This window comes from Cydia fagiglandana, chromosome 11, assembly GCF_963556715.1.
Source record: "Cydia fagiglandana chromosome 11, ilCydFagi1.1, whole genome shotgun sequence".
Classification (NCBI taxonomy): domain Eukaryota; kingdom Metazoa; phylum Arthropoda; class Insecta; order Lepidoptera; family Tortricidae; genus Cydia; species Cydia fagiglandana.
Window position 1 is genome coordinate 12,290,845 of NC_085942.1, and position 24,458 is coordinate 12,315,302.

A 24,458-nucleotide genomic window follows, 5' to 3' on the forward strand; every position below is an offset into this window, starting at 1 on the left:
AATATATACAAAACTAGAGGCAATTTACACATTTAAATTCAAACGATGTGCAAAACACAAAACATTAGTTGCTACCATTCGCATAGAGAAACTCACAGTGAAAAAATATTTACAAAAACAAAAGACGCGCGCTGGCCGCGGCATTCTTACCGGCCAGCACGCGCGCAGCACGGAGGTTGGTATAGGTCCGTCGCCTACATTCCCCACCCCAGTGCTGGCTCAGCACTCATTTACTATTGGGATTCTCGCAACGCGTGTTGCCGAACGCCTCAACGTTCCCGATTTAGTCTTCAGCTCAACCATGCGCACCCGACCATCTGCTCCCGGGAATACTTGACTTACCACACCTTTTAACCACACGTTTCGGCGAGCTCCAGGGTCCACTATCAGCACCAGGTCACCTACCTGCAGAGGCCTCTGTTCCTGGTTCCATTTTTGTCGTGGTATCAAAACCGGCAAGTACTCTCTGACCCAACGCTGCCAAAACATATCTGCTAGAAGCTGTGACTTGCGCCATTGCTTCCGGAGATGTAAGTCGTTATCATTAAAACAACCTAATACAGGTAAGCTGGACGACGTACCGAGGAGGAAATGATTTGGCGTCAAAGCCTCATCACTTCCAGGTTCAACAGATACGTGAGTTAAGGGTCTACAGTTCACTATGTTTTCTACCTCGGCTATAAGAGTGCTCAAAGTTTCATCTTTGGGCGCTCTTTCTTTTAAAATTACCTTTAGTGAAGTCTTTACACTACGCACCAGACGTTCCCATGCCCCACCCCAATGGGGACTAGCGGGTGGAATAAACGACCACTGGATTCCTTCGTTCGCAGCTTCTCTTTTCAAGACTTCATCATCTAGTTCCTGAACAGCTTTCTTCAATTCCGAATCAGCGCCCCGCAGGTTAGTACCGTTATCGGAATATAAATATCGCGGCCAACCTCTTCGTGCCGCCATCCGCCGAAGTGCCATTATCATAGAATCCGTTGTCAGAGTATGAACTATTTCTATATGGACGGCTCTTACCGTCAGACAAGTAAAAAGTACACCAAACCTGTTTTCGCGGTGTCTTCCTACTGTCACCTCCATCGGGCCAAACAGATCACATCCGCTGTATGTAAACGGCCTCTGATGGTGAGCCATACGCGCAGCTGGTAAGTCCCCCATCCTGGGAACTTCAGGTTTGGCTTTCCTCAGTCTGCATATCATGCAGCGTGAAGCTACAAACTTAACAGTAGACCTCAGCTGCACTATCCAGTATCTCTGCTTGAGATTATTTACTACAGTCTCCTGTTGATCGTGAGCAGCCTTTTCATGGTAATGTTTAGCTAATAGTCGCGCTACGTGATGCTTACCGTCAAGGATGACTGGTCTTTTTACATCATGTGCAACATCTAGTGCGGCGTCAATTCGGCCACCACATCGTAGCACGTCGAACTCGTCTAAAAATGGTGATAAGGTACGTATTCTGCTACTGCGTTCTATACACTTACCTGATTTTATTGCTGCAATCTCTTGGCCAAAAGACTCTCGCTGGGCTTGTTTCAATATAAGACGCTCCGCTCGTTCCATTGTCTCGCAGTCCTCTTCACTTGTACGTTTTTTACACCTGTTTACAAACTTAAGAACCGCTGCAGTAGCTCTCTTAAGCCGCAACCAAGACGAAAAACGATGAGGATCCAGAAGAGACGAGTGTTGAGTAGTTTCATGGACCAATGTTACGCGTTCTAGATTTGAAACATTTACATCTCGTTCCACTAAGTCTTGCGGCCATGTAGATTCTTCACCGTACAAAAATGTAGGACCGTTGAACCATTCGTTTTGAAAAATGGATTCATCGTAGACCTCACGTGTAGCTGTGTCGGCAATATTTAATTTAGTAGGTACGTACCTCCACTCTGATGCACGCGTAAGCTCGTCGATTTCACCCAATCTATTCGCAACAAAAGTCTTGTAATTGCGTGTGTCATTTTTTATCCAGTGCAACACGGTAGTGGCATCACTCCAAAAGTATCTACGCGTTGCTTTGAGTTTGTGCTCTTTTAACAGTGTATCTGCTAATCTGGCAGCTAAAAGAGCACTTTGTAACTCACATCTGGGCACTGTCAATGGTTTGACTGGACAAACTCTACATTTGCTAGCCACTAACGCTACACAGGTGTTTCCAAACTTGTCCTTCCATCGCCAGTATGACACGGCAGCCATTGCTTTTGTTGACGCATCACAAAACGTATGCAACTGCAGATTATTATACTCACACCTTGTTGCAGCAGCACTTGCGCTGACGCCCGTCAGTGGAGATGGTGCAGCGTTTGTAATGGATGGTGGCTCTCGTAGCAATGCTACGCTGCCTGTTGTCGCTGCCTGGTGATAACATCTGGGTACTCGAATTTGATTTATTACCTGCAGCAGCTCGAGCCACTTTCTCCACTTATCAAATGTGGCGTCAGGAATGGTGTCATCCCAGCCGACATGCGATTTCCACGTATCTTGCAGCATTATCTTGCCTTGAATGGTAAAAGGAGCCAAAAAGCCAAACACGTCGAATATTGACATAATGACTTTCAACATTAGCCTTTTAGTTGGTCTTTGCTCACCTTTCAATATATCAAGTGGCACACGCTTCAACGACACGTCGAAACCTAGTTCGTCCGTCCCTGGGTACCAAATGAGCCCGAGTGTTCGTTCGCCTTCATATTGCTGACCTATTTTGAATTTTACAGCAGCATCGCCTAAAGCCTCGGTAGGCACACTTTTCAACACATCCAAGTTATTGCTCGTGAAATTCCGAATTTCGAACCCACCCTCTTTGTGAATATTAATTATATCCTTCACCATATCAATCGCGGTAGATTCATCCGGTAGACTTTGTATGTAGTCATCCATATAGTGCTGCTCACAAATAGCAGCGACGGCTGAAGGATGTGTTGATTCAAACCGTAGCGCATTTTTATTTTTTATGAATTGCGCAATGAAAGGTGCGCAATTGGCGCCAAAAATGAGTGAAGTCATAGAATATGTTTTCACGGGCTCATTAGGCGTACCTCTCCATAGAAAACGCAAAGCATCTTGGTCTTCAGGTCTTATCTTTACCCTTAAAAACATATCCTTTATGTCTCCAGTCACTCCCACTCTGTTCTCACGAAATCGAACCATTATTCCGAACAGAGATGAAAGTAAATCTGGCCCTGTAAGTAGGTGATCATTAAGTGACATACCTTCACATTCAGCGGCCGCGTCAAACACGAGTCTGAGCTTCTTTTTGTTTGGGTTATCCACCCCAAAATGAGGAAGGTACCAGGTCTTTGGCGTCGGCTGCGGCTTCTCCACTTCCCTAGCAAAGTCATTATCAAGTAAATGGCTAACGCGCTCGCGATACCTTTGAGCGAACTCTTCATTTGCAGCCATTTTTCGTTCTACACCTTGTAGCCTTTTGAAAGCCATAGGAAAGCTTTCAGGTAATTTGCAGTTGTCGTCCTTCCAAGGTAATCCTACTTGCCACCTACCGTTAATGAGAGTCGCAGTTTCCTCGAGCTTTGTTTGAGCGGACACGTCGTCACTGTTCTGCCTTGGCTTACCTGTTACACCCATGGCCTCTATACTAAAAGAGCGCCTCACCACCTCGTGCAACTCGCGGAGGCCGAGTTCAGATTCGACCACAGGTGCGCCGGACAAGAGCAGCGTCGTGTGTGCTTGCATGGCTGAGCTTTCAACGCGCGGAACCCGCACTGGGCCATGCACGGACCAACCTAGGGGTGTTCGGGTAGCTAACGGCTCATAACGTTTACCTACACATACCTCTAAAGGAATAAATAAATGACAATTATCTTGCCCTATCAAAACTTCGGGCTTCATATCAACATTTTGAGACAACTTATTTTTTAGTGCTCTAAGGTGAGAATACTTGTCTAGGTTAATATGGGATACATTTTGTTCTGGCAAATCCAAATCTGTTACACCACGAGCCTTAATACTAAACACTTCATCATTTTCACTTGATATATCGACATTATACACTGTAGTGTCATGCACTGAGTCGTCACCTTTCCACGCACCACTGACGAACATAGATTGAGGGCGCCCGCGCAACCCGGCGCGGGCGGCGAGCTCGCGGCTAACCATCGTTACCGAAGATCCGTCGTCGATGAATGCGTTCACACTGAAAACGCCATTAGGACCGTGAACTTTAATTGGCACTACCTTCAAATACACTTTAGTGTCCGTCGCTTTTACGTGGTTTACGATCTCTACGGTAGGTGTAGTAGCCGCTGTAGGCGCTGTAGGCGGCGGCGACGTCGAAGTTGCGGCCGAGTCCGTGCTCGGTGGATCAGCGCTGTTGCGGCCAACAAAATGAAGTATTCGAGTTGTTTATAATTTAGCGTTGATGCTGAAGTTAGTTAAGGTTTAATTTTTGGGGAGATAAATGTCCCTGACGTTTGTTAATATTTACATTTTTACAGTTAAATACAAATCTAAGGAGATAACCTACAATCCTTGTCAATTTGTTTATATTTGAATATTTCTGTATCAAAGCATCCAACGAGCTAGAACTTACACTTACATCTGCACAAGTATGACAGGCTTGAGTTGTAGGCTTTAGCTCTGGTACATCATATTTTAGAATATCATGCTCTACAGGTTTATGATGGTAAGTAGGGTCAGAAAAAACCTTTGGCCCATGCCACCAAATGTCACATTTTTCCAATAATTGGGGCTCTACACCACGAGATAATATATCTGCGGCGTTATCATGAGTATTTACATAATGCCATTCAAAGTCGGAGGATAGCTTGTTAATCTTATCAACTCTGTTACCTACGTACACGTTAAGCTTTACCGGTAATGTTCTTAACCAAGCTAGTAAAATCATGGAATCACTATAAAGGTGAACACTCACTGAGTATTTTAAGGACAGAGCATTATACACCTTCCGAACTAGAATAGCAAGTAACAGGGCAGCATTCAGTTCCAATTTTGGGATGGTCAAGGATTTAGCCTTAGGATTGATGCGCGTCTTCGAGCACAAAAGATTCACCGAAACCTTGTTGTCAGCATCAATGACACGTAAGTACAAACAACATCCATGAGCAGCATTAGAAGCATCAGAAAATCCCACTAATTCTAACGATTGCGCTCCTTGAACATTAATATTCCTAGCGATCGAGATGCTGGACATTTGAACTAAGCTATTGGCAAAGTCAACCCATTTTTTGTTAAGACCTTGAGGTAAAACTTCATCCCATTTCAACGATTCAAACCAAACCTGTTGCATTAATATCTTTGCCTGCACTAACACAGGGCCACACAATCCTAAAGGATCAAAAAATTTACTTATGAAGCTAAGCATCTGCCGCTTCGTGTACTTTTCTTGAACCTCTTTAACAGGACACTTCATGTCGAGAGTATCAGTAATGACGTCATATGTCAATCCAAGAGTTTTAACATACTCATTATTTTTATCAAAGCTCCTACTATCGAGTTGATGCAATTCAACCGGTATGTCGCTTAAAATTTCTTGGTTATTAGAACACCATTTGTGTAGAGACAGACTAGCCAACTTCATTAGCCCTATCAACTCCTTTTTCATCTGCGCAAGCTCATTCAAATCATTAGAACCACACTGAATATCATCAACATAACAAGTGTGCTTCAACACAAACGAAGCCAAAGGATATTGACTTTCATACCTTCGGGCTAATTCTACCAAACACCTACATGCTAAGAACGCAGAATTCTTTAAACCATATGTAACTGTCTGCAACTGTACACATTTGACTGACTCGTCAGGAGAATCGCGCCACAAGATATTTTGCAAACAACGATACTTATCCTCAATCAAAATTTGGCGATACATAGCCTTTATATCACACAATAATACATACTTGAAAGTTCTGAACAAAATCAGAATTTCAAAAAGATCCTTTTGAACCACCGGACCATTTAACAAAATGTCATTTAAACATATACCATTTTTTGTGACGGCACAAGCTTCAAAAACAGCCCTAACTGGTGTCGTTTTACTGGAACTAATCACAGGGTGGTGGGGCAGAAACATGACATTACCTGCACTTAAGTCATAATTAGACATGTCAAAATATTTAGCATGAGCTTGGTCAATGTAATCCTGTATGAATTTTTTATACTTTTTACCCAACTCCGGATCGCGTGACAACCGCTTTTCTAAATTGAAAAGTCGTTGCAAGGCGCTACTAAAAGAATCACCTAAGTTTAACCTGTCTAACTCAATCTTCACCGGCAAGGCTACAGTGAACTTGTCATTTTCTAATTTAACAGACTCCTGAAAAATCTGTTCCGCCTGCTCCGCCTCTGTACCGGTTTCCCTAATGATATCAGGTACTTTTTCACAATCCCAAAATTTGGACATAATATCAACAATGTCTTCAGAAGGTTGACAATCGTTTGACAGCAAACAAACCTCACTTTGTTTAACATATGGGAAAGGTGGTTGCAAATCATCCCTAGCTACATTAAAATTAACGGGATTACCTTTAGATGTAACACAATAGTTACTTATAGACTTCTTGCCAGCAGGGAAGGGCAGCGCCCCGCCTACTATATGACCGAACCTCGTCTTCACCAAATATGGACCCACAGGTGTCAGCTGCCGGCACACATACTGGAACGCCTGGAAAAAGACGTCGGCACCTAATAATAGTGAATTCTCATTTGATTCATTGAACTTCTCATCAGCCAACTGGGCATAGGATGGAAAGTCAAACTGAGACGTGTCAAATGTTTGCTGCGGAAGGGCACAAGTAATCTTTCTTGTCACACAGCATGACACATCAACTTTAAAATCACCCACAGTAGAGTAAATAACTAAATCAGCCTTTTGCGCAATATTATTGTCTCTTTCACACACACCAGTCACTACCTCATCAGTATCATATGTAGAAATACCTACTTCCTCAATCAGTTTTTCAGTAGCAAAATGTATCTGCGAGCAAGAGTCCAGAAGTGCTCTAGCACGAGTAAAAGTACCATCTTTTTTCTTCAACTTCACAATTATAGACGGAAGCAATACACTTGCATTCCGAGGTCTAGCAGACAAGCTCACATTTGTGGACGAGTCGGTAGGCAAGCAACCATCATTTGATTTACTATTATTATTTACATTCTGAGAGGGTTCATCAGCCAAGGAAACATTAGTTACCTTACCTTTGTTTGGCGAATGCAACAGAGTGTTGTGTAATTCATGACAAGTTGCACATTTCAATCTCATTAAACATCTACCTCTATGACCATTGAGACACAATTTACATAAATTGTTTGCATCAACAAACTCACACCGCTCCTTATAAGGGCGCAACTTAAACTTGGCACATTCATATATTTTATGAGAATCTTGGCAATACTTACATGAGACTCCAGTGGCCGCCGCTGCACTCACAACAGATTTCACCGGCTTTTTAGGCTCCTCCGTCATTGTGGCTTCCAACGCAATTGCTCTTTTTTCTAGGAAAGTAAGCAATTCACACAAATTAGGAACCTCTTTCATATCACGCTCAAGATGAAATCCACGATAAGTGTAGGAATCAATCTTCCTAGACAAAATATTGACCAATATAGTATCCCAGAACTCAACTTTTTCATTCAAGTTTTTTAATGCTGCAAGATGCATATTTACAGTTGACACTATGGAACGCAGCCCAGAAGCTGTACATTTTGTCAAAACTGGCATGTCAAGAATGCTATTTACATGAAAATTTACAATTTTAGGTATGTTATTGTACCTATCATCAAGGAGTTTCAAAGCAACCTCATAGCTATCATTTGTAAGCATTAAATGCTTTATTAAATCTAAAGCTCCTCCTGCCAAAAACGACCGTAAATAGTACAGTTTTTCGCAGGAACTCAGTTTTGCATCCATATCAATGACAGCTTTGAACATATTTATGAATGGATGATAGTCCATCACACTCTGGCCATCAAAAGTTTTAATATTAATGCACGGAAGTTTTTTAAATTTACCTGCTTCTAGTCCGGAAGATGTCGATGCAGTAGCTTGTGCCGCAGGTGGACCTGCAGGATGTAGGCGCGTATTTAACATGGCGATACATAAATCGCATTTAGATTCGTATAATTCATACGACTCACCATCCTCAGGCTCAATAGCAAGGATTGCTCTATTGTATACTTCGTAATCACTAAATGCTTTGAGCAACCTTTCTCTTTTTTGAGCAAGCACTTCAAGTGTTGCTGCAGCGAATTCGTTTGAGGTACAAAATGTTTCTAACCTACTAATCGCGCCTTTTACATATCCGCGATTGGCCTTTAATTCCTTTAACTGAGCCATTTTGACCCTAAATACATTTACGAACTTATGCAGAACACTTGTATGACAATCTTCCAGCTTTATATTCTACAGTTAACTATTAATTATATTAAATAAACAAGATTTACGTCCACCACAACACAACCAACAACACAAGGCGCCGGTGACCGGTGACAGTTCTGCGGTCGTTGACCCGTCGCGTTCGGATACTTCAGGTGCTAGCAGCTCGTCGAAGACCGTTTGCCGCAGGTCGCCCCACCGCGACGGAAACTAGTATAATAAACCATACACCAACACAGCAATCGCTTGATGCCGCCGCACGAACTAGCTCTGTTGAAAATCACGACGTTCCGAACAGACGAAATGCTCGTTCTTTGTCTTGTTTAAGAATGAAGTCGTTCTCTTGAAAAGAAGAACAGCTACTGAAAATTCATCATCGTTGATGTATCATCACCTTGATCATCTTGATTTCAAACTTTTCATCATCTTTTCATCTTTATTTGCAAAATGCAATCTTCTTGAAACAGCTCTTGAAGGAGCAATTTAATTAAAACAGCTCTCGAAGGACCAATTTAATGTGCGAGACAATTTAAAGGGGCCCTGGTCCTGACCGTGTCTCCACAATAAAACAACTCACTGCAACTACAAAATATATTTTTCTCCACAAAAACTTACATTTTCATACCATGACAACTAAATCTCTTCTACCTTGTTTCTATTCAGTTGTTTCTTATCATAGATAATAATAGAGTAAAAAAGAACCTAAAGAGTTTTTATATACCTAAATATACTCAACTTGTGTTCGGTTATGAACAATAAGAGTATAAAACCTTTTAAAACCTGAAAACGTGTTATAAAAAATGATAATTTTCCGCGTTGAGGTTAAAAATCTGTTTGCAAAATAAAAGAAAGAAGTACCTAATGCCGGCGTCACACCAGCGTAGCGGCTTAAAAGCGTAACGGCTTTCAGTATTCCACATTATAAGGGCCTAAGAGAGTAATTGAGCATATCAAGCGTATAAATTTGCAACGTTATTTACGTAAATTTTTTATGACGGTAAAACGATGTATTTAGATCATGATTTCTTTAAATCTCGTCGTTATCAAAGACGAGAAGGTTAGAATATATTTTTATATAGAAGCTTGGGAAACAATATTAAAATGTATGAGGCATACGTGGTTAACATTTGCCGAGTTGTACGATATTAATTTAAGAAATGTTCAGGAACCAGGTGTTAGTGAAAGTAAATTACCAATAAATATTTTCCACGTTTCTAAATTTTTGAAATAATTGCCGATTGTAATAAAATTGTGTGCGGCGTCTGAAATATGTGGGTAGGTACGCTATTTGTGTTCTTCAGTTTTATTAAGTTTCATAGTCGAATTGGCAAAATCAACTGGCAAAAAAAGACTTTTTCAACTTTTGCTATTTAAACTGCCATCTGTATGTATAACGACGAAAACACAAATGCACAACCCAAGGCCAGAGATATATATAACTCCGTATAAGATAAATAAAGTCTAAGAAAAAAACGTGCCTCGGACGGCCAAGGAAAAGTCCTTCTCGAATAGATGGCGCCATTACCTTTTTACTATTCTCGGCTAGATGGCGTTAACGACACCGTTTGGTATTTAACAATTTTAACACATATCAGTGAAAGAACATGGGTCAGTATGGAACAATAAAAATTAGGAATCATTTATCCGTAAACATATTTTGATTATTTTATACATTTTCAATTTTATTTTAAGTTTTAATCGTGTGTCGATAGATGGCAGTAAATGTACCGTGACTACAAAATTGACAATGACAGGACCCCTCTATACTATCTATTCTTTTTGCCAAGGCTAAATCAAGCGCCACGATTTATTACTCAAATAATTTATATAGTTACGAACAGATGGCGTTACTAGTCAAACTTTAACTGTCGTGTCCTGACATAAGTACAGATAGTAAAGCACTTTTATGAATACGAATAACCTTCCATCATTTTCGAAACAAAATTAAATTAGTTAAATTTATTAAATACTAAAATGGCTCCTCAAAAAAGAATATCGTTGATACTTTGAAAATAAAGACAGTGTAAATAAAACATACATAAGTAAATGTAGAAGACTGATAACTCCCAATATCTAGAACTATGTATAACATCGGTTGATTGTAAAATTTGTAAATGGCGCAATTTGCATTTTGCAATATTTGCATTTTAGCGCTGGGCACAGTCGATGCAAGAAGGGCGTCTCGGGTCCGGACCCGCAAAGCCGCTGTTAAACCAATTATTTATAACAACAGCGGCTGTGCCTCATCATTGCTTGTAGATGTTGTTGGTGTTAATGTTTCCTTTTTCTCTGCGGTGGTGTTGCTTAAGCCGTCGGTTTCAGCTGCCATGCTCCGCAGTTTGGTGAACGTGAGCGCGCGGATCTCCTGCGCGCCGAGCACCACGTCATAGTTGCGTTCGAGCACCTGCTTGATCTCTGCGAGCATCAACGAATCCAGCCCTAGCTCCGTCAAGGTCGCCGTCGAAGACATCTTGTTTACGTCCCGGATACCTGCGGCCAAATAATTACCTTAATTAATGTATTTTATAGTGAGGTTATCTTTCAGTATAAGCATCTTATAATTTATAGTCATCATCTGAATCTGAAGTAGGTTAAAGTAATCGAATAGCTAATAAGAGATTTATGTTGTTTGCTTTTCGGGCTTCGGCTAATTACACTAATTTATTAATCTAAGCATATTTTATTACCGAGCACATTAGCTAAAGCGTGCACGAGGTTCTGCGCAGGCTTTTCCTGGCTGCGCCGCTGGTCGGCCAGTACCATGGACGAGACTACGGCTTGCGATGCAAGCAGCAGCGTTCCCAGCGTAGCCAGGCAGGACGCGATGCGCTGCGGCACGGTGCCTCCTACTTCTGTATCTTCTCCGAACATGGTAGCCACGAGTCCCACGTCGCCGATGGCACCCCACTGTATCGCTAGCGCCGGTAACCCGTCCGCGCGCCGCCGCTCACAAAGCCGTTCCATGGCGCTGTTGGCGAAACCATAGTTGCTCTGGCCCGCATTTCCGCGCCCACATGACACCGATGAAAATGTCACGAAATGATCTAGCTCCGATGCCAGCGAGCGTGACAATAAATCCAGGTTGCGAGTCACTGTTAACAAAAATTCAATTAATAATGAACATAATTTATTAGAAACCTTTCTAACCTAATAAATGAGGTGCCTACTGACCATCAATCTTAGGTTTGGCGACGGCACTGAAGGTGTCCTGTGTCTGGTTGTCAAGGAGGGCATCACGCAACACAGCGGCGAGGTTGAAGATGCCACCAACTGGCGCAGCTGAAGACGCCTCCTGCAGCAGCGCTCGTGCGCCCGCCACTGTCGTCGCATCGGCGTTTGACACTAATACGCAGACTCCCGAGGCGCACCATCTAGAAAAAATACAAAATAATTAACGGTTACGTAAGTATAATGTTGATGCACTGCTCAGTTTACATATAAAATATTTTAAAATTATGATAGTCACCTGCGGATACACCAAGATTGGTAACCAGTGCACACACCCTTGCGTGAGTTGAGCACGAGCGTGCGCGCGCCACGGCCAATTAACCACTCGCACAGCTCCAGACCGAAACCACCTAGTCCACCTGCAACCAAAATGAAAGCGGGGATAGAAAATGACAAAAAGCATATCTTTAAAATTTGAAAATGATAAAAAAGCTGTTACTCACCGATAACCACGTAGCTCTTCCTAGGATGCATATATACACGAGGAATTGCTGGCAGTAGCTGTTTCGTCGTAGTTTTACTAACTGGTTCTTCCTTGCGCACGCGAATCAGAACCTTGCCTATGTGCTTTCCCATCGACATGTACCTACAAGCCAAGCCAAGACAGCCGTTATCGGTTGAATAGCCAACATAAAATATACAATTATACATAGAGTCGATTTATACCGAGAACTCACCGGAAGGCATCCTCGACCTGGTCATAGTCGTAAACAGTGGTTGGCAACGGGCGAACAGCACCGTTGGCAATGCCTTCTTTTACGCAACGCCTTAATTCCACCTTTTCTGGGTTATCCCCGTTCTCACTAAACAACGCGTCTAAAAAAACGCCGTGAACTGTGGTGTTGTTCAGCAGCACAGCCATGCCGAGCGCCGTGTTAGCGCTCAGGTCAAATTTGCCGACCTCGAGGAAACGACCACCACGGCCGAGACAGCGCAGCGACGCCTGCAGCTGGTCGCCCGCAAGTGAGTTGAGCACGAGGTCGACGCCACGACCGCACGTGCGACGCAGTATAACGTGTTCAAACGAGCTGTCGCGCGAGTTGGCAATGTTAGCATCCGGCAGCTGCGGGAAGCGCTCACGCAGGTAGGCACGTTTGGAGGGCGAGCCCACGGTGGTATAAACGGTACAGCCGGCATGCAGTGCTATTGAAATTGCAGCCTGGCCCAAGCCACCAGCGCCAGCATGCACCAGCACAGCCTCACCACGCCGCATGCGCCCGCGCATCACCAGCGCGTAGTACGCGGTCGCATACGCGACTGGCACGGTCGCCGCCTCCTCTAGGGACCATTGCTCAGGCACCTCCCACATAAGTGTCACGTCGGCCAGCACCGTAGTCGCCATACCCATTGTTTGAACTACACCCATTACGCGCTTGCCAGTCGATGAATACCCGCTGAACTCGAACCCGAGTAGACACTCCTGTAAAATTAAACTTCCTTGCCTTTCCTTGTTATATTGTGCTGTAACTCAATATTTACTATAAGAATAGCCTACAGGACCTGTTTTATACAATCGTGATATATAATAGAGAGCGTTTTAGTCGAGTACCGTGTTTAGGCCACGAAGTTTACTGTAAACAAAATACATCAACGAGCTTCTTTTTACTGGAAAAGAAACTCGTTGATGTCTTATGTTAAATTTTTTGGTCTTTGGTCTTCCTTATCACGGCGATACCTGATTGGTCAAATTCACTATAGTGAATTATAAAAGCGTTTCTTAAATATAAATGTTTTAGTTGTCTTCTATAGGTACAAACATATAATTTTAGTGAAGGTTTGGTTTTGACAAGTAATGGGGGTACCTTATCAGCAAGATGAGCCGGTAGTGTGTCGGGCGGCAGCTTGCCGGTAGCCATCATGATATCGCGAAAGTTGATAGACGAGTAGTGGACAGTGCAAAGGTCAGTGTGCGGCCGCGGCACATTCACCGCATGTCGCAGGTCGCTCTCGATCCAGCGTAGAGATGACAAGTCACCGCGCGTCAACGCGTTCACGTAAGCGTGTTCCACCTGCCACCGAGAACCGACTAGAAGCCTTGTCCTTGCATATTGACAAACATATCATAATATTATAAAGCCTGATCAGAAATATATGATCACGCGCTATGTTGCGGAATTGCACTGAACAATTTTTTTCAAACTATACTGAACTGTGACCCCATACGTAACAGCGCCCTCTTGATAATGATCATATGACCATAGTTATGCAGAAAACGACCAACTCAATTTTTTTATCAATGCAGAAAGCGACCAATGCTACTGAGTTAGGGTGTAAGTCACTTTGACAAAAATAAAAAGTTGGTCGCTTTGTACAGAACTACGGTCATATATAACTGGTCCGGCTTTACTTATATTATGATATACAATTCTAAAAGATAAGGAGAGGTTTTTGTCATTTGTTCTATGTGTTAATACTAAATTATAAACACTACCTACATATATGTATATAATATTTACTGCACGGGCTCGTTCTTTGCTCATAGGCTAGGCCTGGTGATTCAGATTGGGAATATCGCCAGCATTTTGGGGAGTTTCCCGAAAGCGGGTGATTTTTATTTATTTATTTAGCTAATTAGCTTTAAGTTTTATTTGTTATTTGATATTGATGTACATACCTAATTTTATGGACGTAATAATGTGTGAAATTTTTAATTTACCTCATAATAATATTAAATACTAAACAACTGTAGCTTAGTAACCAACCTCTTGCTTATTTTGTGTCGGGTCATCAAGCGGCAGGTGGCGGTAGGTTCCCCAAACGCCGGCGCGCAGTACATTGAAAGCCAGGTCGCGGCGCACCTGTGCGCTGTACGCTGATGCATCGGGATCGAACGGATACGCCGCTTCTGGAAGGTAGTACACGCGCAGCCGGTCGCCGCCGGGCTCGCGTCGCAAGCACGTCCCAAGGCCCAGCACACCAGAGCCTGGCGCGCGCGACCACATATAAACGCGCAGGTTCTCAGCGCTATTCATAGCTGCCTTTAGCTGGTCTACCCAGGTGTAGTCCTCGTCATGCACTTCAATGACGAATTTTGCCGTAGGCACGGCTGCTGCGCGCTTCAGCAGCAGGTATTCGAACGATTCTGAGCGACGTCGAGATACCTTTATAAACAATACTTATTTTAACCACAGCAGACTGGAATACATAAACGCAATCAGGAAATCAAGTTACCATTGACATAGATACTCGTATCTAGGGACTGGCTTTACGGGCAATAATAATGAGGCATGACAGTGGCCAGTACAACGGTGTGACTCTGCTACAATGCGATTGGTTGATGAGTTCGCATCACGCGCGCGATTGGTTGATGAGTTCGCATCACGCGCGCTATTGGTCGCAACTAGTTGCGATAGACTGCATGATTGGCTGGAATTCGTGAGTAACACCGCTGAATTAGTATCATTTTTAGTGCCAGTAAGGCCAGTCCATAGATACCTATATATACGTCAATGCAAGTTACACAATATTACCAGTGTGAGGCCTGCGTCGGCAGTAGCTGCCTGAATCGCCGGCTCGTCGAGCGCATGCAACGCCTCCTCCAGCAATACAAAGCCGTTAGCGATGCTCGCCGCTGCCAACGCAGATAGTTCGCCGTGCCGTGACAAGACGTTGGAGCCCATCACCACGTGGAAATCGGTCGCTAACGCGGTGGTCGCCACCACCTGAAAACAACCGCTAAGTGACTCGAATGACATTTTTTTTTATTTAATGAAAAAGTTGAAGTGTAACTTTATAAATTGCATTAAAATAAATATCGTATTATTATTTAGTTCTAACAAACGAGAAACCATACGAAAAACACCACTATCGTAAATTACCACCGACATCTTCTTTTCGCCTAATCGGTTTGTATTTTTCTACTCCTTACTACATTGTCTACATTGCGTACCTTTATTCCAAGCGGTTCCATAGTAGCAGCATACTGTTGTGCGCCTTCATCTGCTACCAGCGTTGCATCAACGCGCACCGCCGGCATGGTTTCCAAAACTGGTGGTGTAGAAATGTGGCGTTAGTGAAGCTAGTGTTTGCATAGTAGTAGTAGAAAAATAAGCAGCGATATCGATTTTGGCATTTGCGGCAGCAATACAGGTGGCAGTAATGTCACGCGGCAATAAGTACTGTAACAGTAATACTGGTGTCTGATGAAGTGATGAATCCAAACGGTACCTTTATCCTGTACCCTTATACTAACTCCTGTTTATTTCAAACGTTCTTTGATAGATTATTTATGTATTGTGATTTACACTATACAGATTAAATTGCTAAATTTTGTCTTTGTCTTACCTTTCACTACACGTGGCAGCAGAAGCGCCTTCACAGGCCGCCAAAGCGCTTGTTCAGCAAGTTTCAACTTAAACACGTTGCAGTTTTCGAACGCCAGCTGCACTGCGGCGCCGAGCGCATAGCTCTCGACATCCTCGGCCCCCAGCGGTAGGAACACGTACTTCTCCAATATAGGCGCCGCTTGAATGTTGGTGCGGCGTGGTGCCAACGAGGTCTGCACACCGCGCAACTCGACGCCGCCGGCAACAATAACATTTAGGTTACGGTACAGCTGGACTGACACGACATCTTTTGTGGCAGCCTCACGCTGCGCCGCAGGGTCGATCACTACTCGCTGCAGACGGGTCGGCAAATACAAAATACGCTTATCGATGCCGATGAGGGAATATTGTATTATCGTGTCCATGAACGAGATCCAATTGCCTTCCCATTTAAGTTCGCCACGTGTGCCGCGCGCGTCTGAAGATTTAATACCGCGAAACAAGTCCTTGTAGTTATATCCACGAAGGCGTAGCTCCTTATAAATGTCTTCCGAAGTTAGCGAGGGCATGTATTCCTTTTCAGTTATTTCCTCATCCAGCACAGTGACTGGCAAGCGTTCGGAGGCGGGGTTGTCGGTCAGCCACGCTTTACCCGTGAACACCACTTCGCCACCCTCGCAGACCTCGAACTCGCCTGAACCACTTAACAGCGATACAAGAAAGCGCACCGGAGCAAGGCGTGACAAAATAGTGGCACGGCGAAAATGTACATTTTCAAACACAACCGCTGCCTGTTCTATTTCCATTTTGTTAATCTTTGCTATGGTACGCCACACCAGCATCTGTTCATCAAATGTTAGGTCATCGTAAAATGTTCTGCATTGAATGAAATTATATTAAGTTACGTTTGAAGAGTATCATCGGGCATACGTATTAAATAGTACATACTTCATCTGACAAAAATCAATCAGATCAAAACTCACCAAGTATCCGGTCGCAGGAAAGAGGATTCTGCCATCAATGTTGTGTCCTGAGATAAAGGCGTCTTCAGGCTTGTCGAGGTCGTACTCAATAAGGTTTTCTTTAACCTTCATGAAGTCACATACACTCCACTCGACGCGGTGGTCCCAGCCGATATGAGACGCCAGTGTAGGCGTACCGCGGGACACCGGCCACGATACACGCGGGTACAAATGTGCTACCTTATATGTATTAAATAGAAAATTAATTAGTTAAAGGATCACTTTAGAAATCTGAAGGCCAGTTCAGTTCAGACGCGACAGTCAAATAGATAAATTTTATCAGGAATTAAACTGGCGTGAATTTAATCTAGAGTCCACCCTTACCCACTTAATTTATGGTGACATTCGAGTACTTGAAATCCAGAAAAAAAATTAGTACGTATTATCGGCAAGCCAATGTCCTTAAATTTAATTTCTGCGTCCACGCCACATAAACGAATTGACTATTTTTAATCAAGTTGTGCCGTCTGAACTGGCCTTTACCTTGGAAAGAAATGGAAATACGACCTGAGGTTGAACGCCGGCGCCGTAGGCTTTGCCTACGGCAGCAAGAAGATGCAAGAGAGCGTTGGGTGCGTTGCGACGCACAAGTGGCACGTGCACAGCATTAGGCATCGCACGCCTGACAATGGCCTGAAGGAGCGCGTGAGGCGCTATCTCCAGCAGCAGCGCCCGCTTCGGCACCTGGGCGAGTACCGGCGCAAATTGCACCACAGACACCAGATTGTTCACGAAGTATGCGGCGTCGCTCATTCGAGCTGTAAAATTAAATAGCTGCATGGATAGTTACTCAACTTATTTCTAAATGTAGGTACTTACTAACTTACATAGTCTCTAAAAAATAAGTAAGTATTGATTTAAAAACGAATAAAGAGTTTTTATTTTTTCTTACTTTCAAAAACCGATTATGGCAGTGGAGTTCGCGATTAAGCATGAAACGAGTGACCAAGCCTCGACTCAAATGAAAATCACTTTAAAATTTAAATGTCAACACCAAGGCCCGTCACTTCAGACAATACTTACCTAAGTCTGAATTCCATTGTTCCTGAGGTATGGAAGAGGAGAGCCAGCGCGGGCTGCGCTGTTTGGGCTCGGGAATGACCTGCTGAAGTCTCTGGAGGAGAAGCGGAGCGACGCCCGCGATGTACGAGCTGTGGAACGCTATGCCCGCAGTGTCCACCATACGCACAAATACGCCGTCCGCTGATAACTGCTGTATAAATTTCTCTACCGACGCCAAAGGACCCGAGATCTGTATTGGTATACAATTTTAGAGAGTAAGTAAGATTAAGTACCTTAGTAAGTAAAGGTATAGTGGAAAAAAGAATAGAAAGAGAGGTATTGGGAAGGATAGCTAACAATTTTATTTACTAAAAATAATATTAAAAATTAGATGTTTGCGGGAAAGTGGCGGCCATGGCGCCCGGTGCCCGTGTAGTTTACCGTCACGCTATTAGCCCAGTTGTGTGCGGCGAGCTCGACGTCTGCGGGGCAGCGGCGTGCGACATCTTCCCAGGTAAGTCCGATAGCAGCCATGGCGCCTGATGCCGGCACCGAGTCGAGTGTACAGCGCCCGCGCCAGTAAGCGCACAGCACTGTCTGCTCCGCTGTTAGCGTCCCGTCCGCGTAAGCACATCCTGCATCCAACGCGGGATTAAATCCCTATGTCTTGGGATATTTTAAACGGTTCAAGGTCAAATTCTTTAATCGAATATTAAGTTTCAAGTCCTCCCTTTCACATATAATAAAACCAGAACTACTTTAAGGACGCGAAGGAAGTGAAAAGCTAAGAAACAAGATAAGAAGTATATTTTTTTTTTACCGATTTCACCAACGGAGTGTCCAATTATGCCATCGGGTTGAATGCCAAGCTCGCTTAGCACGTCTACTAGCGCCACTTGCACAGCAGCGATGGAGACGAATGAGTTGATGATGTTGTCGAAGTCTGACTTTGGCGCCTCTGTGATCACATGCCTGAGGTCTATGCCGTAAGGCTCGAGTGCCAATGCCGATCGCGCGATACTCGCCGCGAACACCGGTAGGCGCATCAGCTCTCGAGCCATACCGGCCCACTGAGAGCCCATTCCGCTGAACAGAAACCACACGGGACGTAGGTCGCCCTCATTTTCGAGCACCTCCTGCACGGGTGGCGTACCGCGCTCCGGGTCCAGTACAACGTAACCGCAGTGAGGGTGCCCTGGTATGGTGCGCGCGTGCACGACGTCTAGCAGAGCATGCAGCTCAGAATCGCGCGGGTGCAAAGCGGCCAGCTGTAGCAATTGATTAACGGCCTCTTCAGTGCGGCCTGAGGCGAGCACGAGGCGCGGCGCTAGGTACCCGGCGAGCGGAGGGCGGTCTCCGCGCCCACCCTCGAGGATCACGTGCGCATTAGCTCCGCCGAAACCAAAGGAATTCACAGCGACCAAGCCACCTTGCCATGGCGTATTTTCGACCACCATCTGAGCCAGAAACATTTTTATTAGCAAACTTTAACACGTAATTTACGTCTAGGTAACAACTCTGTAGCTTGACAATTTTACTTTTGAAATATGAGGTTCTAAGGAGCAAAAGGGTTACAATATCCTGATTGCCGCAACCGTGAAATATTGTTGGTCAAATTCATTTCGCTTTTAGTATTATGATGCCAAAGTACCTAATTAAATTGATCATTGATTTGTATTAATTTCATTTTCGGTCAAATTGTTTAAAAATAACCAAGGAATCAAAAGGGCTATGGTAATTAGTCTGAGAATGCTAAAACTGAGAATGACCCTGTAACAAACTAAGTAGGACCGACCTTAATGCGGCCATCGGTGAGCGCAGGGATATCGGTATTAGGGGTCTTGAAGTGCAGGCTACCGGGGATAACGCCATGTTCCATTGCTATCACCAATTTAGCGATGGAGCACAGTCCAGAGACCGCCTCTGGATGTCCCATGTTGGTCTTGACAGCACCCATCAGCAGCGGAGCTTGCCGGTCCTTGCAGAATAGTTCAGTGATAGCATTGCCTTCTTCTGGATCTCCTACCTAAGGCACACATTTAGGATTAATTAAACATTGCAAGATGTCATAGCTGTAATATAACACATCTTTATGGATTATCTCTCACCTTAGTGCCAGTGCCGTGCGCCTCCACGTAGACGACGTCCTGCGGACGCAGTCGAGCCTCCTCAAAAGTCTCAAGCGCGTTACGGTACTGCAATTTTCCGTTGGGGTAGTTGATGCCTTCTTTCTTGTAACCATCGTTGTTCGTCCGTGCACCGCGCACTGTGCAGTACACGCGGCGTGCAGCGCTACGTCGTTGTAACAATACTGCTACCACTGCTTCAGAACGTACGTAACCGCATCCAGTGTCGTCAAACGCGGCGCAACGACCATCCGGTGAGAGCATTCTTAAGCGATGGAAGCTAAGTGATGTGGTCGGGTTGAGGCAGATGTTCGTCCCGGCGACTATGGCAGCGTCACAACGGCCTGCACGGATGTCGTTCCAGGCCTGCACCAGCGCGTGCATAGAGCCCGCACAGGCGATATCTATAGATATTGACGGCCCCTTTAGGTCGAATGTGAAGGAAATTCGGTTGGGGAACATGGAGTTGCTGCAGCCAGTTAAGTTGTAGCCATTGATTTTGTCCAAGTCTTGACACCACAGTCCAGAGCTTTCGGATGTGGAGAGGCCCACATAGACACCAGTGCGTGAGCCGCGTAGCTCAGCAGGGTTGTATCCGGCATCCACTATGGCCTCGTGTGTAACTTCCAACAGCAGTCGCAGTTGCGGGTCCATAAAGTCTGCCTGTTTAGGGTGCACTCCAAAGAACGCTGCGTCGAAGTGCGCCAGGTCTTTCAGCTTTCCGAAGCGTGGTGGTAACCCGTACATTCCTGAATATTAAGACATGTATAGTTTTTTTTTTTCAAAGAAATAGAATTAGGTCAGTACTTAAGAAATTCCAGGGAATTAATGGTTTTCGGAACAAACAGTACCCTTATTTTTAACCGACTTCCAAATCCCAAAGGAGGAGGTTATCAATTCGGTTGTATGTTTTTTTTATTATTATTATACTCTTTATTTATTTTTCTTCTTAAGTTAGGTTAATTATAATATGGATATAAAAGTAAAATATAAAAACACTTACAAACAATAAAAAAAAAATTATAAACACATTATAAAAAACCTAACCTAGGGTGCCGCCGGCAGCGGGGCAGGGCCCAAGCTGCCGGTGGTCAGGGCCGCAGAGTGAGGAATCGACGTACTATACGCGCCGTGTCCAAAATTACCGCCTTCTGCATCTGACCCTTGATCCAACCACCTAGCGAGAGTCTCTCTAGGTGTTGGTCGAGACTCTTCGCTATGAGACCGTTCGCTGACACGACTATAGGAACAATGATCGTCGAGTCAACATCCCACATGGCGGTTATCTCGTGAGCTAAGTCTAGGTACTTGCTGGACTTGTCCTTCTCGGCCTTCACGAGATTCTCATCATGGGGGATGGTGACGTCGACGAGCACAGCCCGGCGCTGCGATCGATCTATCAGCACGATGTCAGGCTTATTGGCTACAATAGTCCTGTCAGTGATGATAGATCGATCCCAATAGAGCGTGGCACGACCATTTTCGAGAACTGGCGCAGGTGAGTACTTGTAGTACGGCACTTCACGGTCCACAAGGCCGTATAGGAGGGCAAGTTGCTGGTGAATAATTCTGGCTACGAGATTATGTCTGTGCAAGTACTCGCCGTTAGCAAGATGAGAACAACCGGAGATAATATGCCTGAGTGACAATGCCTATTATTATTATTTTTTTTTTATGTTTGTTACTCCATATCTCCGTCATTACTGGACCGATTTTGAAATTTTTTTTTTTGATTGAATGTATATGTATACAGATTGGTCCCGTTTCTGTCAAAACCCAGTTCTGATGATGGGTTCCATGAGGAATCGAGGGAACTCCTCAAATCTTAAAGGCATACATATAGTGATTTTTGGGTTTTTATCATCAAATCAAGCATGTACATCCAAAAAAGTGACATTTGATGAAGTGGAACTGCTGATGATGATCAGAACGGTTTGAGGAGTTCCTCAATGACGCATAGTTCACGGTTGGCGATTTGTCCTCTTCGTTATGTTTGTTAAGCAAGTTCAGTTTTTAAGCTACATTTTTGTCAAGCTCGAGTTCTGATGATGGGATCCATGAGGAATCGAGAGAACTCCTCAAATCTTAAAGGCATGCGTATAGAGATTTTTGTAATTACATCAAAAAATCAAGCATTTTCATTAAAAACTGTCGCATTTGATGAAGTGGAACTGCTGATGATGATCAGAACAGAACTCTTCAACGACGCATAGTTCACGTTTCGCGATTTTTCCTCTTCGTTATGTTTGTTAAGCAAGTTAAGTTTTTAATGCACATTTTTGTCAAGCTCGAGTTCTGATGATGGGATCCATAAGGAATCGAGGGAACTCCTCAAGTATTAAGCGCTCTACGTATATGAAATGTGCATATTTGTCCACAAGTACAAGTCCATGTTTAAAAAAGCATGTGACAGTCATCCTCGTTCTTGTCGAGACCCAGACAGACTACTACCTGATGCCCATTCTCGATTGGCAAAACATAAAAAAAGTTGTCTTGTTAATAATGTAAATGTATACAACAAAATACCAATCGAATTCCGCACTATGAATATTATCTTATTTAAACAGAAATTAAATGAATGGCTTAACAACAAAAACTTTTATAGTATGGGTGAATTTTTTGACACAGGTTAAATTAATATGTATAATTTTAGTTTTTAGTTACCTACCCTTTTGTATACCAAATGAGGTTAAACATGAAAACCTACCACCATAACTTTTAAGAACACCTTTGTAACTGGTAATGTTTAATACAAATAAATGATCTTTATCTTTATCTTTAAAGGCATGCGTATAGAGATTTTTGTATTTACATCAGAAAATTAAGCATTTTCATTAAAAACTGTCGCATTTGATGAAGTGGAACTGCTGATGATGATCAGAACAGAACTCTTCAACGACGCATAGTTCACGTTTGGCGATTTTTCCTCTTCGTTATGTTTGTTAAGCAAGTTAAGTTTTTAAGCCACATTTTTGTCAAGCTCGAGTTCTGATGATGGGATCCATAAGGAATCGAGGGAACTCCTCAAATATTAAAGGCATACGCATAGATTTTTTTGTATTTTCATCATAAAATCAAGCATTTACATTAAAAACTGTCGCATTAGATGAAATGGAACTGCTGATGATGACCAGAATAGAACTCTTCAACAACGCATAGTACACATTTGGTGATTACGAATTTCGATTTTGACTTGGACTGGGACCCGGACTCGGACCCGGACCGGACCTGGACTCGGACCCGGGCTCGGACCCGGACTCGGACCCGGACACAGACCCGGACTCGGACCCGGACCTTGACCCGGAAAACCACTATGATACCTTCTAAATAAACCACTATGATTACCTACCATAAAATGTGTAAGTATATAAGTATGATGATGCCAATCTCACTAACCCCTCCCGCTTAAACCCCCGTACACCGCACCGCATGCGCCGTTAAGTGGGTTAGGTTAGGTTTGAACTGCGATCCTCACAGAACCGAACTGCTATCAGAGAAGTGGGTTAGGTTAGGCTAGAACTACGACCCTTACAGAAGCGAAATGCTAGTAGAAACGTGGGTGGTTTTACCTCCTTTTCTACATATTATACCTATACCATCTACAATAATCTTTCACCGGCCCCCATAGAAGTCGGTTTTTTTTTCTTAAAAATTATATCTTATTGTTTTCGGGGGCCCTTGCGGATACACTTCGACCCGTAGGGATCTTTTGTGCAACTATCCCCTAAATCCTAAGTCTACTTCTATTTAAAGAAAACCATGTTAATAGAAATATTTGTCAAAAAATTCGGTTTAGCCGTTGTCGCGCCATTTATTATTAAATTACTTGTCTCTGATTTGTAAAACAAGATTATCAGCATTGAAATAGACAGGCCACGGAATAGCAGACAGCGGACAATGCTCACCAGGCTTCCAGCGGCGTTCATCAGCGGTGATGAGGTCGACGCCAGCAAACAGCTTGGCTGTGAACTCCTCTATGTTGTCACATTCGGGCAGACGGCCTGACAGTCCCGACAGCACCACGTCCCCATGTTCATTCTCATTTTCCATTATTTTTTATAATCTGTAATATGCAGGTCTGCTACTAAACGAATTAAATTTATGCTGTACACGTACAGTAGGTAAGTATGTGTTATTAGGACAAATAAATAATATTCTTCATTTAAATCCAAAGAAATTGTTCAAGTTGATTCTTACCTTGAGCTGCTAACTTCGAAAAAACTGTTCCTTAAGAAGTATGACTCCGGAGAAACAATATTACTGCTCGCGGGCATGCGTAGAATGACATTAAGAGTACATGCAGCTAACCTTCTCTTTAAATGCCTAGGCAGCAACTCAATTGTAATTATGTACTTATCCATCCGATCCGCCCCAATGTCAAAAAAATACACAAGAGTAAGTATTTAGAGTTGCGTCATCAACAAAACTGCAATTTATACGCCTCTAAAAATTTGCAAACCAT

The 24,458-nt window shown here is 43.6% G+C and overlaps 3 protein-coding genes across 3 annotated transcripts; all 3 read right to left on the reverse strand.

Annotated features, from left to right (window-relative positions):
• Positions 1 to 219: 219 nt before the first annotated feature.
• LOC134668666 (uncharacterized) lies at positions 220 to 2,893 on the reverse strand. Its single transcript, XM_063526109.1, has one exon. It carries the CDS (start codon positions 2,881 to 2,883, stop codon positions 220 to 222), a length of 2,664 nt encoding a protein of 887 aa, XP_063382179.1. The 5' UTR covers positions 2,884 to 2,893.
• Positions 2,894 to 6,354: 3,461 nt separating this feature from the next.
• LOC134668561 (uncharacterized) lies at positions 6,355 to 8,518 on the reverse strand. The gene is made up of 3 exons (XM_063526011.1): positions 7,990 to 8,518; positions 7,378 to 7,473; positions 6,355 to 6,643 (listed from the first exon to the last, which is right to left on the reverse strand). Exons 1-3 carry the CDS (start codon positions 8,312 to 8,314, stop codon positions 6,525 to 6,527), a joined length of 540 nt encoding a protein of 179 aa, XP_063382081.1. The 5' UTR covers positions 8,315 to 8,518; the 3' UTR covers positions 6,355 to 6,524.
• Positions 8,519 to 10,574: 2,056 nt separating this feature from the next.
• LOC134668667 (fatty acid synthase-like) lies at positions 10,575 to 24,046 on the reverse strand. Its single transcript, XM_063526110.1, has 19 exons — positions 23,902 to 24,046; positions 19,979 to 20,745; positions 19,666 to 19,896; positions 18,691 to 19,327; positions 18,312 to 18,505; positions 17,892 to 18,120; positions 17,376 to 17,626; positions 16,830 to 17,048; positions 15,866 to 16,688; positions 15,453 to 15,568; positions 15,052 to 15,243; positions 14,284 to 14,682; positions 13,384 to 13,590; positions 12,259 to 13,001; positions 12,025 to 12,167; positions 11,820 to 11,940; positions 11,525 to 11,724; positions 11,041 to 11,445; positions 10,575 to 10,843 (listed from the first exon to the last, which is right to left on the reverse strand). The coding sequence occupies exons 1-19, from the start codon at positions 24,044 to 24,046 to the stop codon at positions 10,575 to 10,577; spliced, it is 6,291 nt and encodes a 2,096-aa protein (XP_063382180.1).
• Positions 24,047 to 24,458: the final 412 nt, after the last annotated feature.